Source organism: Hypanus sabinus, chromosome 2, assembly GCF_030144855.1.
Source record: "Hypanus sabinus isolate sHypSab1 chromosome 2, sHypSab1.hap1, whole genome shotgun sequence".
NCBI lineage: Eukaryota > Metazoa > Chordata > Chondrichthyes > Myliobatiformes > Dasyatidae > Hypanus > Hypanus sabinus.
This window is the reverse complement of record NC_082707.1, coordinates 40,437,567-40,456,084: the sequence shown is the minus strand read 5'-3', so window position 1 is coordinate 40,456,084 and position 18,518 is coordinate 40,437,567. Positions and strand designations below refer to the sequence as shown.

The 18,518-nt window shown below is 37.8% G+C and overlaps 1 protein-coding gene across 7 annotated transcripts in view; it reads right to left on the bottom strand.

The window, feature by feature from the left end:
- Positions 1–3,014: 3,014 nt before the first annotated feature.
- The window catches only part of ttc14 (tetratricopeptide repeat domain 14), a 48,575-nt gene continuing 33,071 nt past the window's right edge, over positions 3,015–18,518 (bottom strand). For 3 of the 7 annotated variants that reach the window (XM_059944717.1, XM_059944703.1, XM_059944733.1), the window contains 4 exons: positions 15,568–15,690; positions 14,282–14,399; positions 6,327–6,427; positions 3,015–5,441 (listed from right to left, as the gene is read on the bottom strand). In XM_059944717.1, coding sequence (XP_059800700.1) covers positions 4,481–5,441; positions 6,327–6,427; positions 14,282–14,399; positions 15,568–15,690 — 1,303 coding nt within the window. In that variant the 3' untranslated portion in view covers positions 3,015–4,480. Of the gene's footprint in view, positions 5,442–6,326; positions 6,428–12,341; positions 12,456–14,281; positions 14,400–15,567; positions 15,691–18,518 lie in introns of those variants that run through there. The other 4 variants (XR_009506876.1, XM_059944724.1, XM_059944753.1 and 1 more) reach the window with 4 other exon arrangements.

Sequence of the window (18,518 nt, the reverse complement as noted above, 5' to 3'; positions counted from 1 at the left end):
CCCAGGGGGTTACATAACGTTAAAAGAAGCGGTGCTAACACCAACCCCTGCGAAGCACCACTAGTCACCAGCAGCCAACCTGAAAAGGTCCCCTTTATTCCGTGCTTTGCCTCCAGGGTGTCAGCCAATCTCCTATCCATGCTTGTATCTTTCCTGTAATACCATGGGCTCTTATTTATCAGCCATAAGGGCAGCACCTTGTCAACGGCCTTCCGAAAATCCATGTAAACAATATCCACTGACTCTCCTTTGTCTAACCTGCGTGTTATTTCCTCAAATAATTCCTCAATGTCATCCCTCATACTGATTCTATAATCAACATTTCTTAAATATTATTGCACCAATAAAGTAGAATCTTGCAGTACACAAACCAACTGTATTACACACAAACAAATGTGGTGGAACACAGCAGGCCAGGCAGCATCTATAGGGAGAAGCGCTGCCGACGTTTCGGGCCGAGACCCTTCGTCAGGACTAACCGATAGGAAAGACAGTAAGAGATTTGAAGATATCTCTTACTATTTTTCCTTTCGGTTAGTCCTGACGAAGGGTCTCTGCCCGAAACGTCGGCAGCGCTTCTCCCTATAGATGCTGCCTGGCCTGCTGTGTTCCACCAGCATTTTGTGTGTGTTGTTTGAATTTCCAGCATCTGCAGATTTCCTCGTGTTTGCACATTACACACAAAAGTAGCTTGTTGATTGTAAAGTAATTTGGGCTTCCTGAAAGACATTAGACATGCTAGAAAATGTGAATATATATTTGATGACTCACAGGTCCAGATTTTGACAATGCCAACAATTCTGAATAGAACAGAACTACTGGTAATCACATATTCAAAAAGACCCAAGTCCAACAGTTCCACACATGCTAAATCAAATGCAAAAATTGCACTCTTAATGAAACGGCATATTTATCAAACATTATCAATAATTGGCACAAAAGATTGCAGCTAGCTAAAGTGTAACAGGATGAAGGCATCCTCGCTCAGATTTTCCAATCCACATTTAGTTTTTGCTTTTCCATATACGTATAAAACCATAGAAATTATGTTTATTCTTTCAAAAGCAATTAAAAGTTAATGAAAAATCTATTCAATAGAAGTATGTTGCAGGTTGTAAATCCATAAATTTATAGCATCTGGCTTTCAGTAACCAAACTTTAAAATATTGTATCTCTGTCCAACTTTGTAATATAGTCTAAATTAGCTTTTTATTTAGCAGGGGTACAAAACCAATTCATTTAATACATGTATCAGCAATACAGCCCGTTAGATGCTTGGATTTCTCACATGTTCAGCTGTTACTATGGCTCACAATGCCTATAACAACAATACTGCAATATGTATTTTACATGCAGAATCAGGTTTAATATCCAGGACATATGTGGTGAAATTTGTTAACTTAGAGAGTGCAGTACAATGCAATACATGACAAACACAGAAAAAATGAATTACAGTAAGTATGTGTGTATATATAATATAGTTAAATTAAAAAGTGTAAAAACAGAATTTTTAAAAAGTGAGGTAGTGTTCATGGGTTCAATGTCCATTTAGAAATTGAATGGCAGAGGGGAAGAAACTGTTCCTGAATCGCTGACTGTGTGAACCTGTACCTCCTTCCTGATGGTAGCAATGAGAAAAGGGCATGCCCTGAGTCATGGGGGTCATTAATAATGAACGCCACCTTTCTGAGGCACCACTCCGTAAAGATGTCTTTGATACCATGGAGGCTAGTATCCACGATGGAACTGTTCCATGTGTCGATCAACTCCCCAATTGATTATTTTACCACAGAGGTAATTTACAGTAATCAATTAATTTACCTTTTAATTGATTAATTTATCAATTAATACCTTTAAGATGACAGAGGAAACTAGAGCACCAAGAGGGAACCCACATTGTTAAAAGAGAATGCACAAATTCTACAGATTGGGAATCCAAGGTGAGAATCAAACTCACTTTTGGTTTTTTACAAAGTTTCTGGAGCTGTGCTATATATGTTCATGATATATGTACTGTAGTTAATAGATGCTGAGATGCTGGACTCCACAACAGGATTTCCCTGCAATATGCCAGGAAAATCAACTTTACAATCTCACATCAAACCTGAGTAGGATTGGTAACGCATTAATTGTGCAGGAGCTTTTTTTTCACCTGGAGAATGGGTAGAACAGTTCTCATATTTGATTTACTGTTTAATTATTACTCGCTATTTCAATGAACTTTGTATTTTCTAACAGATTTACTTTAAATATTTTTCATAATTTAATGGTTTATACATTAGCTCACACCTTTGTAAGAAACCAAAGATGTGTCCACCTTTGCATTCTGCCAAAACCTGTCAAGGTAGTTCATCCCTAGATCCACACTGCCTGAGTCCTGACCATAGTAAGATTTTGCTGTCTGCCTCTAGCCCAAAAAGTGTGGCTAGACAGAGATGATGGGTAGTTAATCTAGTTCATTAGGTATGGGTCATTTTTCACTCATAAGATCATTATGGGGTTAAGTGATTAAAAGAGATTGGAGTGAATGTAGAGGTTTTAACCACAGAGAGACAAATAACATAGCTGCTTTTCAGAGGAAGCTAAATTCTCCTTAGGCTGTCCTAGGTCAGCAAATAATGGAAAAAGAAATAAAAGGATGCATTGATGGCTTAAGTGAAGAGCAGGACCTAGATCACTTAGAACACGGAGAAGGAATGCGGACAATCTTTAAATGATCTGTAATTCTTCGTACACACTTGCTTTGTTTTGCTTACACTGTTTATCATATGTCATACCTTTGTTCTTTTGCTTATTAATATCAATGTCAAAACTGAAAATTTAAATGATAATTACTTTTGGGAGAATTAGCTTCATTCTAAATGGAATAATTATTAACAGCTATATACGGGGTCTTCATGTCTATCAACTCCTTTGCATGGTATACACAATTCCACACAGCACTGAAAGGATATAATGCTATAATTTAAAACCGGAAATCATGCAACAGCTAGAATAAAATGAAAGACAAAAAAACAATTTGATTATATTTTTATATGACTGTCAACATCAGCACACAGTGCGTTTTTTAAAATTTAACAGTCCATGTTTGAAAGTAAACCTTTACCATGGCACAATATAGTCTGCACTATGCAGGAATGTTTTAATACAATAATTTACTTCATTCATAGCCAAGTCTGACACTGTAGGCCAATGATAATGCACCTGTAATCAATAACAACCAAATTAGGATTGACATATTTTGAAATACACATATTGTACTCTTTTGAAAGGAATTTCAAACTATTTACTTAACAGAATGCAGCAATATAGTATAAAACCATGGTCTGTTACAGGTGTAATTATCAGAACCAAAGTTAGAGGCACATTAATGAAAAATAGCAATGTTTTTAAGACACTGACCTGTTTTGAAAGAAAATTGCCTTTTAATTTTCTTTCCCACCCTTCTTCATTCCTCCCACTTTACTCAGCAAGGCCAAGTATACCTTTCTTTCTTGTAGATAGTATACTGAATTCAAGTAATGAGTCTGGAAAATTCATTGTACACTTTTCCAATTTGAGCACATTTTTGTATAATGATATATTTTTTTGCATTGGTTATTTCTCTCTGAGTCTGCCCCAACCCCTTGCCTTAATATTAATAATTGATACATTTCTGTGCTACTTACCTTCCTACCCTAAAGTTTCCATATTTAATATATTTTTCCTTAAACTCTTTGGAGTGCAGGGATGTACACTCAATAGAGGTTGAAGAAGATGTTGCTTAATATTGCAATATACTGCTTGTCTCTGTGTTTCTTCCTATAAAACAGAAACCTGTCACTAACAGACAACATAACAATCTCAGGTAACTACCAGTTCTTTTCTGTTCCACAGATCTTTCTGTTAGAATTTGTTTATTTTTGCTTTTTCTGTCTCTGCCAAATTTTAAAGCAATTGATACCTTGACAAGTTTGGTCTGACTCTTACCACAGAGATGTGCCGAACCCCTTCCCCATCTTCACAATTTAAAATACTCTTGTTTTCCCAATTTTCCAGTTTTGATTAAGAGCCCTTCATCTGAAACGTTTCTCTGTTTATCTATCCTCTATGCTGCTTGATCCTTTTAGTGCATTCAGCTTTTTGTTTCTGCACTACATAACATCCTAAAATTCAATCTAACTCTAGCAAACCAAATTTAAAACCAATTTAAAGAAAATTATGGACAAATACTAACCTTTTCTTACTAATGAGCGCATTAGTAAATGTAAAATAAATAATTAAGTAACTACAGAATTAACAAAGATCTAAGCAAACTCCCAGCAAATGAATTAACTCACCGATTTTCAGGTAATGCTTACTTTAATGGAAGGGTATACTAACGAAGTGAATTCACAATCTCAATCTTGGCATTTGTTTCTTCAATGTATTAAAAACTTCTTTTCAACAAAATATGTACTTTTGGAAATTAATTCTTCAAGAAACATGTCACAGTGCCCACCTAATTGTTTTTCTGCTTACATTCCCCTCCATATTCTCTCCCTTTCTCAAACTCTGCAATCTGATTGAAGATTTCCAGCAGGTTTTGAGGCATACTTTTCACAGCTTTCCCTGTTGCACAGTTATGATTATGAGGGTTGTCTTTGGAATTCTCCCTTTCATCATTCCTGTAATGTCTATTTAAACTTTCATCTTTCCAGTCCTTGGCGCTACTTTCATGTACATAGTCCTTTCCACCATCTCCACTTTTTCCAAAATCACATCTTCCATCTTTAATATTGGAATTAATTAACCCAGAAGCTTTTCTCTCATGGTGGTACTTATCACCTGATGAGTGTGAATATTCTGTGCATGAAGACTCATAGTTCCTACTGCTTTTTTTGCACATTTTACTGATGCTTTCATTCCCAAATTCATATTCTTGGCTCCACTTCCTAATCTTATCAAGATCATTTGATTTTTTGTCACACAATTCCCTACCTTTATCTGTTTTGTGCCTTTTGTCATGTTGAGAGTAACTATCATGAGTTCTTGAGCTATATAAAGAGTTTCTGTTATCTTCAGACCTACCTTCAAGAGGATCTAAAATTTCAACTGAAGATGAAGAAACTGAACTGTACCTTCTTTTCTCCATGATTTCTGACCATTGGTCAACTGAACTTTCATTTTTCTCCAGCAACTTTGCTACTTCCTGTTTCTGATTCAGAAAGGAAGCGGAAGTATCAGCTGGAGGAGTGTACCATTCTTTTCTACCGGTATGCATATGATGAATTTTCTCATCACATGAACTTTTACTTAAATGCCTCTTCTGACTACGTGAAGAACCTGAGCGTTTTCTCTGCCGTTTCTTTGTTGATTTGTGTTTTCTAGAACGTTCAGGTGAGGAAGATGAACTAGACCATGAAGACTCAAGTGAGTCAGATGAAGATGATGACGTTGACTTCTTTCTTTTTTTCTTCATTCTAAATGGAAATATACAGATTATAAAACTGCCACGATACTGAATCAAATGCCAGAATTCTTTTACCTCAATGTTCATTATTATTTCAGAAGCTAGATATTGCTAACTCAGAACCCAAGCCATTAAGTTTTGAATTAAGAGATGAGTTGCTACTAAAAGAACAGAACTTTCACTAAAAAATCTGTACTTCTGAATAACTGCACACAAGAAATAACAATGTCATAATTAACTGTCATTTTAGTACAGGATTTGAATTATCAAATATCTCCAAGGTTATCAAGTTTTCAATCATAGGATCAACATTACTTCAATTAATTGAATGTTATAGCAACAAAAGTATTCAAAAGATTTCAATTTAAAATAATTTCAAAGTAAGAAGTTTACATACCCATAACTATTGGTAGAGAAGGACTATGTCCTTTGCAATTAGGTTTTGTACATTTTCAAAGTTAACACAAAGCTAGATAAAGTTGCTTTCCATCTAAAAGAAACGTACTACATCTCTGGGCCTTTGCAGGCGGCTTCTAAACAGCTCAATGTGAGCGTCCTTTTAAAAATAAGGTATAGACAAACAAATTGTGAAGTTAACCATTTTGTGTTTATCTAATTTTAAAACAAATCTTGCATTTTCGATTTCAAAGGCTTGTAAGAAGGACAAAGGGCATAATTATTAATTATAAATGTTAGTATCCTTTACAGATAAATCTTTACATTGAAATCTACAAAAGACAGCCTGTTTCTCACTATCCACAGTGATCACCTGCATGCCAGCCAAAAAATTTAACATTTTCAAATTTTACATCCTACCTTTATTGAGAAGTATTAGCTTCTCAATTTCTTATAGAGCATTGAACAACTCCATAAACTACACTCCTCTAAAAGTTACCTTTTTTCTTCTTTTAACAGTTTACGCAATTTCTCTGCACTTGACACTTCGATTTTTTTTGCCTCTTCTTTAGTTTCTTTTGGTTTTTTTTCAAGTGATTTCTTTTATACCCAGTCATCATGAAATTGCGGCAAAATTGCATTCAGTTTTCAGTCAGCAACATCATTGGTAACAATTATTTTCAGAAAACCACATTAACAATAAAAACCAAAATAGGAATAAAAATGTTATAAATTGTAAAATTGTTAAATAAAAGAGCATAAGGAACCACACAGATGAGCAATCAAAAAACGAAAGCAGTGTATATAAAAGCAGTATGTAAAACAAGTTAAAATGTTTTGTAGAGAAAACATAATCAAAGACAAAATAGGCAAATGAAAAAATGACCAATTTGAAAAGCCATAGATTAAAGAACAAGGAACAACAAAGCAAGGAATCATGGAGTATCACAAATGTGATCATAATTATTTTAAACAAGTTTTTCCAGAATTTACCAAATGTGTTTAGAAAACAAACCAAAATCACCGTGTATTACCAGTTGTTCCCCAATGACCAGAGTACAAACCAAGTTTGTGCCGCAGAATCCAGTTCAAATCAGGTTGGTGTGTAATAAATTTCAGCAGGCGTTGCCCCAGAGGGAAAATGCACACAAAGAAACAAATCAAGGAAAAAAAAATCAGTATTGCAAAAATTTTTTTTATATACAACAAAACTATCAAACTAAAACTAACTTACGTAAGATAATATCAAAGATTTTACTAAGGCTGAATAATTATAGCAAAAGTACATAGCATAGAAATGCTTTGTCTTATTACTACATTAAAAAAATCACCAAATTAGCACGAGTAAGTTAATGAGTTTTCTGGGGGGAGAAAACGAAGGGATAGAGATTTGTGACAATAAAGGGACTTTACAACATCAGGGAAGCAGAAGAGCGTAAAGGCCAATTTATACTTCTGCATCAAATCTACGCCGTAGGTACGGCGTAGCCGCGTACCCTACGCCATAGCCTGATGTGCACCTCCCAAAAAATGTAACTACGTGTCACAGCGACACAGACCGCAACAACGGTGATTGGTCCACTTGGTAGCATCACATTTCCTCCTATGCACTTCCAGTCGCTACCGCTTCTCCGCCATTTTCGAATTGAGAGAGAAGAAGCACGTGAGTTGGAAAATGGACCAAATCGAGGAGAGGTTAATTGATGAAATCTGAAAATATGTACACTTGTATGACTCTTTGTCGCCAGACTATAAAGACTGCCAAATGTCTTCAAATTTGTGGAAAGAAATTTCCACAAGTCCGTGCGCGTCCGGAAAAGACTCGCCAAATGGAGCAGGGACCCAGGCAGAAAAAAAGTGCCTGCGTTTTGTTTGTTTCTTTCCTGGCTGGCACCACATATTAAGCACCGGGAAACAGAGTCAAATTATGACAACAACAAGGTAAATATAACATGTTCTTTGTATCATAAACCTCTGTGTTGTAGTATGTGTTTAGGTTAGCTAGCAATCTAGCAATACTGTCTAGCTGTAAACATGGCATACTGATTTGCGCAAAGAATGCTTCCGCGAAACAAAAATGTAATATGTAATAGGCTGTAATTGTATCTGGCTTGCTCATAAAGCAAATGTTATAACCAGTGTTCTGCCAATGTAGCCATATGCTGTTTTCTCATTTTCATAGCTCTGCCAATCTGTGTACAGACACTGAATGCATATATTACCTGTATGTATAATTACAAAGACCATCTTAAACTATTTGCAGTTTCTTTCATAATCACAGGATGGAAATCTTTCAACCTCGGGGTTGTCTGCCAGTTCAGTTGCTGAGGAAAACCAACCGCCAGACATTCCATCTTCACATGCAGAATCATCATCAAGTAGTGAGACATGTCCTCTGTCCCCTAGCCCAAGGATGGCACAGAAGAAGAAGAGGAAGGAAGACTTGTTTCTGAAGCAGGTCGTCCAGTTGGATGAACGGAGGGTGGAAATGCAACGTAGACTGTTGCAAGAAAATGATGAGCTCTCCAGGTTTGGGCAAACAGTTGCAGACATGCTGCGAAGGCTGTCGGAGGAGCACAAGCCACATGCAATGTTTGATGTCCACAAACTGCTATTTGAGAGGCAGCAACAGAAACAACAAGCAAGTGCATATTTTAATATCTTGATATTTAATTAATAATTTAATATTTTGTCAGTTTCTACACTATACATTTTCCACACTTATATTTGGGCACTGAACTGTGTGTAATTTTCAGTGCTTTACAACTTTGCACCTTTTGCTTTTTGTAGAACACTTTGCACCTTGTATAATATTGTGCACATTACTGCAAATACATAACTTGGTTTTATGACAGGTCTTTATTTGTTTATTCAAACAGCTGCATGTTATTTATAGGTTCATTTATTTTACCTCCGTACAATTTACTGATTAAGTTGGCTATGTTATTGTGCCATGGCATGATTGAAAGAAGGCCATCTAGGCATTCCATACACCAATGACAGCTCTGGTGGAATGGCGCCTTGAAAGGTAATGGGGATCTAGAAGTACCAAAAGATTTGTGTCTCCTGGCACCACTCTTCGCCACTCGCCTGGCTGAGGTTACCCTGTAGTGTCTGAGTCTGCAAAATTAGCAGTAATGTATCTGCTCACAGGAGTGTTGACTTCCTCAGTGTCGGCCAGGAGGTTGTGTAGAGCAGTACAAGCTTTGACAATGTTTACTGCTTTGTCAGGCAGAAATTCTCATGGTCGACCGAGGATTCTCCACCTTGTCACCAAAATGCCAGTGTGTTCTCAATCACCCGCCTGGCTCTAGATATACATCTGCTTTTCCATGGTCATGTTCATCCCTATTTAGCAAAACGTAGTAAAACATAAAATATAGAGTATTAATGAACAGGAAATCATTACGTGCCAATGTAGCTGTGATCACTACAAACATATGGGGGAATATATATAAAATCACACAAAGCAAACACTGTTACATGAAATTAATTTTCATTGAATTCAATGTCTGTGACATATCTGGAAAGTGACGCATGAGATTGTTGTGTAGGGGGAACGCAACATCACCAACGATTACATGCGGGATTTTGACTCCTGTTCCAGGAAGATTGACTGGTAGTGGCAGGTTCAGTTTGTGTTCAAGCAGCATAGAACCAAATCTGCTCTCCTTGACGATACCCCCATCACTTTCCCATCTGTATCCCCCCTACATTCACCATGGTAAACCGATATCTGGCGTCGCAGGTAGCCATCAGGACAATGGAGTGTGCGCCCTTGTAGTTGTATTAATCGCTACCAGTATGCAACTGTGCCTTGGCACAGAAACCCCACCGCCAACTAACATTTTGGCGGTGAATTGCAGAGCAACGCAGACACACAATGCACAAGTATAAAGGTTCACAACGACGTAGGCAACTTGTGTTGAGTTTGTGTCCTTCAAACAATGGTGTCTGAAACTGAGAGCATCATGTTGGAGTTCGAGCTAATAAATATTGAACGAGAGTTACGTTTATCAAAATTACTGCAATGCAGAAAAGAGAGAAGACATCGGAGGAGATGGTGTATACGACCATTGAACAGATTGAGGCAGAAGGAGGGTGAATTTTCTGTGCCTGTTCGGCCACTGAGAGACATGGATGAGGAAATTATTTTCGGATGTCAGCAGGTAGATTTGACGATTTGGTTCATCGTCTCCAACCATTTATTTCGCATCAGTGTACGCACAGTATGCCTACAGACATTACTCAGAGACTGGCAATCACCATTGGAGTTTTAGCTTCAGGTGGAAGTCAACAGGCTGTAGCAGCTGGCTACAAACTGGCGTCAAGGACAGTGTCCTCCATAATTTTTGAGGTCTGTAAAGCTTTATGGAAAACATTGCAGCCAGGGTTCCTTCCCTGCCCTTCATTCACCCAATGGGAATCTATTGCAGCTGATTTTTGGCAACTATGGAACTTTCCGAACTGTGTCGGCAGCACAGACAGAAAACATGTGAACATCAAGGCACTGCTGCATGCTGGGAGCGACTACTACAAGGGCGCACACTCCATTGTCCTGATGGCTACCTGCAACGCCAGGTATCGGTTTACCATGGTGAATGTAGGGGGGTACGGACGGGAAAGTGACAGGGGCATCGTCAAGGAGAGCAGATTTAGTTCTATGCTGCTTGAACACAAACTGAACCTGCCACCACCAGTCAATCTTCCTGGAACAGGAGTCAAAATCCCGCACGTAATCGTTGATGTTGCGTTCCCTCTACACAACAATCTCATGCGTCCTTTCCAGGTTTGTCACAGACATTGAATTCAATGAAAATTAATTTCATGTAATTGTGCTTGGTTTGTGTGATTTTATATATATTTATTCCCCTAAACTTCTGTAGTGATCACAGCTACATTGGCACATAATGATTTCCTATTCATTAATACTGTTTTATGTTTTCCATTTTGCTAAATAGGGATGAACATGACCATGGAAAAGCAGATTTATAACTACCGTCACTCCAGAGTCAGGCGGGTGATTGAGAACACGTTTGGCATTTTGGTGACAAGGTGGAGAATCCTCGGTCGACCATGAGAATTTCTGCCTGACAAAGCAGTAAACATTGTCAAAGCTTGTACTGCTCTACACAACCTCCTGGCCGACACTGAGGAAGTCAACACTCCTGTGAGCAGATACATTACTGCTAATTTTGCAGACTCAGACACTACAGGGTAACCTCAGCCAGGCGAGTGGCGAAGAGTGGTGCCAGGAGACACAAATCTTTTGGTACTTCTAGATCCCCATTACCTTTCAAGGCGCCATTCCACCAGAGCTGTCATTGGTGTATGGAATGCCTAGATGGCCTTTTTTCAATCATGCCATGGCACAATAACATAGCCAACTTAATCAGTAAATTGTACGGAGGTAAAATAAATGAACCTATAAATAACATGCAGCTGTTTGAATAAACAAATAAAGACCTGTCATAAAACCAAGTTATGTATTTGCAGTAATGTGCACAATATTATACAAGGTGCAAAGTGTTCTACAAAAAGCAAAAGGTGCAAAGTTGTAAAGCACTGAAAATTACACACAGTTCAGTGCCCAAATATAAGTGTGGAAAATGTATAGTGTAGAAACTGACAAAATATTAAATTATTAATTAAATATCAAGATATTAAAATATGCACTTGCTTGTTGTTTCTGTTGCTGCCTCTCAAATAGCAGTTTGTGGACATCAAACATTGCATGTGGCTTGTGCTCCTCCGACAGCCTTCGCAGCATGTCTGCAACTGTTTGCCCAAACCTGGAGAGCTCATCATTTTCTTGCAACAGTCTACGTTGCATTTCCACCCTCCGTTCATCCAACTGGACGACCTGCTTCAGAAACAAGTCTTCCTTCCTCTTCTTCTTCTGTGCCATCCTTGGGCTAGGGGACAGAGGACATGTCTCACTACTTGATGATGATTCTGCATGTGAAGATGGAATGTCTGGCGGTTGGTTTTCCTCAGCAACTGAACTGGCAGACAACCCCGAGGTTGAAAGATTTCCATCCTGTGATTATGGAAGAAACTGCAAATAGTTTAAGATGGTCTTTGTAATTATACATACAGGTAATATATGCATTCAGTGTCTGTACACAGATTGGCAGAGCTATGAAAATGAGAAAACAGCATATGGCTACATTGGCAGAACACTGGTTATAACATTTGCTTTATGAGCAAGCCAGATACAATTACAGCCTATTACATATTACATTGTTGTTTCACAGAAGCATTCTTTGCGCAAATCAGTATGCCATGTTTACAGCTAGACAGTATTGCTAGATTGCTAGCTAACCTAAACACATACTACAACACAGAGGTTTATGATACAAAGAACATGTTATATTTACCTTGTTGTTGTCATAATTTGACTCTGTTTCCCGGTGCTTAATATGTGGTGCCAGCCAGGAAAGAAACAAACAAAACGCAGGCACTTTTTTTCCGCCTGGGTCCCCGCTCCACTTGGCGAGTCTTTTCTGGACGCGCACAGACTTGTCCTTCAAGTTTTTCCATTTCTTTGTGCATTCCGTGATATCCAAACCGATGTTTGTGGAAATTTCTTTCTACGAATTTGATGCCATTTGGCAGTCTTTATAGTCTGGCGACAAAGAGTCATACAAATGTATATATTTTCAGATTTCCTTAATTAACCTCTCCTCGATTTGATCCATTTTCCAATTCATGTGCTTCTTCTCTCTTCTCTCTCAATTCAATAATGGCAGAGAAGCAGCAGCAACTGGAAATGCATAATAGGAAATGCGATGCTACCAAGCGGACCAATCACAGTTGTTGCGGTCTGTGTCGCTGCAATGCGTAGTTACATTTTTGGGGAGGTGTGTGTTATGCTACGGTGTACGGTATGCGACTATGCCGTAGCTACGGCATAGATTCAACGCAGAAGTATAAATTGGCCTTTAGAATGAGATTCTGACCAACCTAGAAATGCCTCGAGTTCCTGGCCTACTATCCCATAAAAAAACATAATTAAATAAAATTATCTCGTTACCAGCACTTGGCTTTATCAAAGTCTACTATGCAGAAACTGGCTGCTACCTTTCTATATTACAATGGTCATTACCTGTACACTTAAAAAGATCTTTGACATCTTCAGGTGAATAAATGAACTATACAAATATTAGTCTTAAATCTAAAGTTTGAGTGAACACTTTTGATTTTCATACTTATACTGTCTGTCAAACTACCTAAAATATTAAGTACCTGTGGTACACGTGCATTCAGATACACAAGAAAATTTATCCACAATAATGTAGTATTTAAGATGGATATATCACAAAAAGCAAGATTTTGCCTTTAATCAATGACATCACAAATAGCTTTCATCAATTTTTGGATGAAAATCAATGCAAAACCCGTCAACTACAAGGTAAAAAGAGCAAAACAGTACAAGATATAAAAGCGAAATTCAAGCAAAGCATTGATTCCTTGCCTTTCCCGACATAAAGCATAATAATAATAATCTGATTACAATTCTTCTGCTGATACATTTTTCTCAATTCATTTTGCTCCACTTTATCAAAGACAGAAAGAGATTTACAGAGATTATGCAGCTGAGCCAAACACTAAAAAGTTCTTGTGGCATTTGTCCCCAAAATACGAACTGGCTATCTAGATTGTTTTTGATCACGAATGTTAATCACTGTCCAAGCTGATAGCCCTATCAAATTTAGAAAACTGTCTAACACTTGAGAACATGTAGACCAAAGAAGCAATTTAATCTGGGAATACAAGAAAAAAATTAAAAGAGGATAGTACCTCAGGTTCCCACAAATCTTAATCTTGATCTTTATATTATGTTGAACATACTTTTGAAAAAATACTCGAAAACAAAATTCCTCCAGCTTTAATATGCTAAGCACATTTCCTTGGTTTAAATGAACAAAAGATTTGTAATTGGAATGGTACATCTTTTTATAACTGTACAAGTCAAAAACATTAACTGTTTTATTAGTTTTCTCAGTTTAAACTCAGTAAGTAATTAGGAAGAAAAGTCATCATTTTCAAGAGACATTCTCATTCATAGTGCCAAGGTAAAAATAAATGCACACTTTAACCAGTGATAACAATAATACTATCCAGAATCAACTGTGTAACTTCACCCTCCATTCTTCACAAAAATCATCCTGAATTATGATCAAGAAAATACTTAATCAATGTGGCAATCTTTTTTCCTCCCAACTGGGAAACTCTTTATTCACCCGCACCCCGCCCCCCCCCCCCCACCCATGAATAGCCCAAAAATGTTCAGGATTTCACTATATAGCACATCAAAGAACTAAATTCCATATGTGACCATTCCATTTGTTTCATTTGATAAATATATTAAATGGTCTTTTCTCAATGAATCTGGAAAAAGAACAGTGGTAACTTTTTACACTTAAGATAGTACTGAACTAAGTAAATCACCTGCATGTGTTTTCTTAACTTCTGTAAAGCTTCTTCAGCTTCACTGAAAGTTTCATCGAGATTCAGTGCTTTTTTATAGCAACTTTCAGCATTCACCAATTTTTCTTCTTCTTCTAACCTGTTAAAATATTTTAAAAGTGATCAATTTATTTCCTGAACATAGAATATCATGAAGGGGTTGCTGATCCAGTGACAGTGAGTATGACACCACCCTCAAAATTAAACTATCTTCAGAGACTCCAAAGCAAGCTAAACTCCATGGTACTAATGTTCTGAACAATTCCAAAAATGCTGAAATTGTCTGAACATTTTGTCACAAGGTGTGCCAACAGTTATAGCTCACCTCTATCCATATCAAATTTCCAGAACTGCTGTAGCTTAAATGTAAATAATGCAACACTGGATGCAAAATATATAATCAAAATATATTACTTAAAATGGACATTAATTGGTGTAGTGGAATCATTGCATCCACAAATCTGAGTCTCACTATAAACAGCGTTTATAAGGTGGTTAAGAAGGCCTATGGAATGCTTGCTTTTATTAGTCAAGGCATTGAGTTCAAATGTCAGGTTATGTTGTAACTTTATAAATCTTTGGTTAGGTCACATCTGGAGTATTGTGTACTGTTCTGGTTGTCTCATCAATGGAAGGATGTTGAAGCTTTGGAAAGGGAGCAGAGGAGGTTTACCAGGATTAGCCTCTACTCTAGGAAAAACAATCCAAGTTTATCCAGCCTTTTGTGATGTGCTATCACAAGAGGCTGGATAAATCTGGGTTGTTTTTCCTGGAGCGAAGGCTGATGGGAGATCTGACAGAGGTTTACAAGATTATGAGAGGCATATAGATGGAGTAGACAGAGTATCTATTTTCCAGTGTTGAAATGTCTAATACCAGAAGACATGCATCGAAGGTGAGAGGGGATATATTCAAAGGGGATGTGAGGTATCAGTATTTTACTCAGAGTCGTGGATGCCTGAAATGTGCTGTCTGGTACGATGGTAGAGGCAAATACATTAGAGGCTTTTAAAAGACGTTTGGATAGGTACATGGATGTAAGGAAGATGGAAGGATATGGACATGGTATTGGTAGGAAAGATTAGTGTTTGGGTGTTTTTGAATTGCTTTTTAGCACAACACTGTGGGCCAAATGGCCTGTTGTGTACTATTCTCCTCTATGCAATCTATATATTTAATAAAACAGAGTAACCTTTGGTACCTAAAACTTATCCAAGCTTATCCAAACTTATAACATTCAATATTGAATACAATAATTTCACACTCACTGGCCTCCTCTTTCAACCAGAGTCTGACAGAGATATTTCTTTGCGTTCCTATGTGTTGGACAGGTTTCTAAGGCTAAGTCAAAGTCAGAAATAGCTTTGCTTAGACTTCCTGTTGTTGCATAGCTAAAATAAATAGGGAAACAAATGTTACTGAGATTCAACACACAATGTATTTACTTAATTATTTACAGTTCATAGTGTGAACGAAAATGGAACATTAAAAATAGTCATGGAGAAATATTTAACCCCCCTCAAATTACCATGGAAAAATATCATGTAAATGACAAAGGGTTTAAGCAAAACTAACATCTTCAAATTAAATGTTTGAGCAAAACATATTCCTTTCAAACAGAAAACAAAATTGATTTACAAATAATGTGGAAGTAGATTATAGAACTTCTTAGCCCTTAGATCTTGAATAAACAAACAACCAAACTGTAATACTGAATGAACATAAAACAAAGGAGTAGGCCAAATGGCTGATCCTATGCTTGAAGCTTTTTGTCTGATCCCCATGTTCTTTGATTCTTTCAGTCCTAAAAATTATCTTGAGTATATTCAATGACTGGGCACTCAAAGTTTTCCAAGAAAGAGAATTTATGAAATTTAGAACTTGGTTTAAAATGAACATCTGGTGCTGGGGAGGAAGATGCAATGAGTCCATAAAGTGATATAGACATGCTTAGCAGAAAATGTCAAAAGAACTTTAAGAATCCAGAATAATCAACACCTTAACCAGATTTACCACAGTCTTCTGGACTTTCCAACAAATATTGAGCCAGAGGAAAGTCTTTCAACGATTACTCCATCTATCTCTCTCATGAATTTCCAAGTCACGATGAAATCACCTGCTAGTCAATAAAGCTCGATCTTGACCTCTCTGTACGGGACAATTTCTTCATTCCAGGAACAGCACAGTTAATTTATACAGCATTGAGTCAAAGGATATAATTTCCTTATCTAGATGGAGACCCTGAATGACATAAGCAAGACTTGCTGACTCATCTATTCAAACTCTCTTTCCATTTAAGTTTTGCAATTGGAATTGCTTTGTGCACTTGGAAGTTCTCATTTACACTCATCAACCAACACAAAATCCCTCTGTTTTTTGAACTACTAGTAAAAGACTTTTTTTCTATTTCAACAAAATGAGTAACCTCATATTTTCTTCTTTCACTTGCCGAGATCACTTAATCACTGTGCCTTCCCACAGTTCACTTTCCAACCCAGGCACTGGATATTCCCTGTACCCTATCCTTCCCTCCTATACCCACTATGCATTAAAATTAATTTGTTTTTTCTCTTCCCAGCTCTTAAGAAGGGTCTTGAATCTGAAATGTTAACTTTGTTTCCTTTTCCACAGACATTGCCTGACCTGCTGTTTACAAACTTTTGTTTTTTTGTTTTTATTGTGGATCCTTTCTTCCTGCTTTTCACTGTTATTCTTCTTCAGCTGGAAAATGATCCCTTCATTTAGCTCTTCATATAACCCTCTGCTGGTTGGAATTATACCTGACACAAAGGAAGATGGTTGCGATGGTTGGAGGTCAATCATCTCATCCTCAGGACATCACTGCAGGAGCTCCTCAGGGAAGTGTCCTAGGACCAACCATCTTCAGCTGCTTCATTAATGACCTTCCTTCCATCAAAAGGTCAGAAATGGGGATGCTTGCAGATGACTGCAAAATGTTCTGCACCATTTGTGACTCCTCAGGTAGTGAAGCAGCTCATACCCAAATGGAGCAGGACCTAGACAATATCCAGGCTTGGGCTGACAAGTGGCAAGTACCATTCAAGCCACACAAGTCCCCTATAAAAACTCTTTATATTGTCTCAGTTGGCCGCTCAACTGAAGCCTAGAACAAGTGAACTGCTAAACCATGTGATCCTTATAGCAGAGCCCAACATCATTTACTACTTTTGTACATACTGCAGCCATTGTACATGCTCTAACCATTGTCCCTTGACATTCAGTGGCATCACCATCACTGAATCTCCTATTATTAACATCCTGGGGTGGGGGGGGGGGGGGTGGTGGTTTACCATTGTCAGGAAACTGAACTTGTCTAGCCATATAAACACCATGACTACCAGAGCAGGTCAAAGGCTAGGAATCCTGTGGTACGTAACTCACCTCCTGACTCCCCAAAGCCTGTCTACCATCTACAAGGCTCAAGTCAGGAGTGTAATGGAATACTAGCTACTCATCTGGATGAGTGCAGCTCCATCAACACAAGAAGCTTGACACCATCCAGTACAAGGTAGCCCACTTGATTGGTATCTCTTTCACAAGCATCCAATCCTTCCACCATCAGGCGAACAATTATAGTAGTGCATACTATCTACAAGATGCACTGCAACAACACACCAAAGTTCCTAAGGTAGCACCTTCCAGACCTACGACTACTACCATCTAGAAAGACAAGAACTGTAGATACCGGGGAACACCACCACTTGGAAATCCCCCTCCAAGTCACTCACCATCCTGACTTGGAAGCATATCGCCATTCCTTCATTGTTGCTGGGTCAAAATCATGAAATTTTCTCCCTAACAGCACTGCGGGTGCACCTACACCTCAGGGACTGCAGCAGTTCAAGAAAGCAGCTCATCACCACCTTCTCAAGGGAAACAAGGGATGGGCAATAAATGCTGGTGAAACTGGCGACACTCATATCCCGTAAATGAATAAAAAAACTCTTTATATTGTCCCAGTTGGCCACTCAAGTGAAGCCTAGAACAAGTGAACTGGTAAACCATGTGATCCTTAAAGCAGAGCCCAACATCATTTACTACTTTTGTACATATTGCAAATAGAAGCATTTAGATTTCTGGGCTCATTAAAACAGAGCCATAAAAGCCAACTGTGAAATTCTGAATATTACTCTGATTCAAGAGGTTAACTTAATGCATTGCTTGGGCAACACCATTTGGTATGTTTATCCTCGTGGCG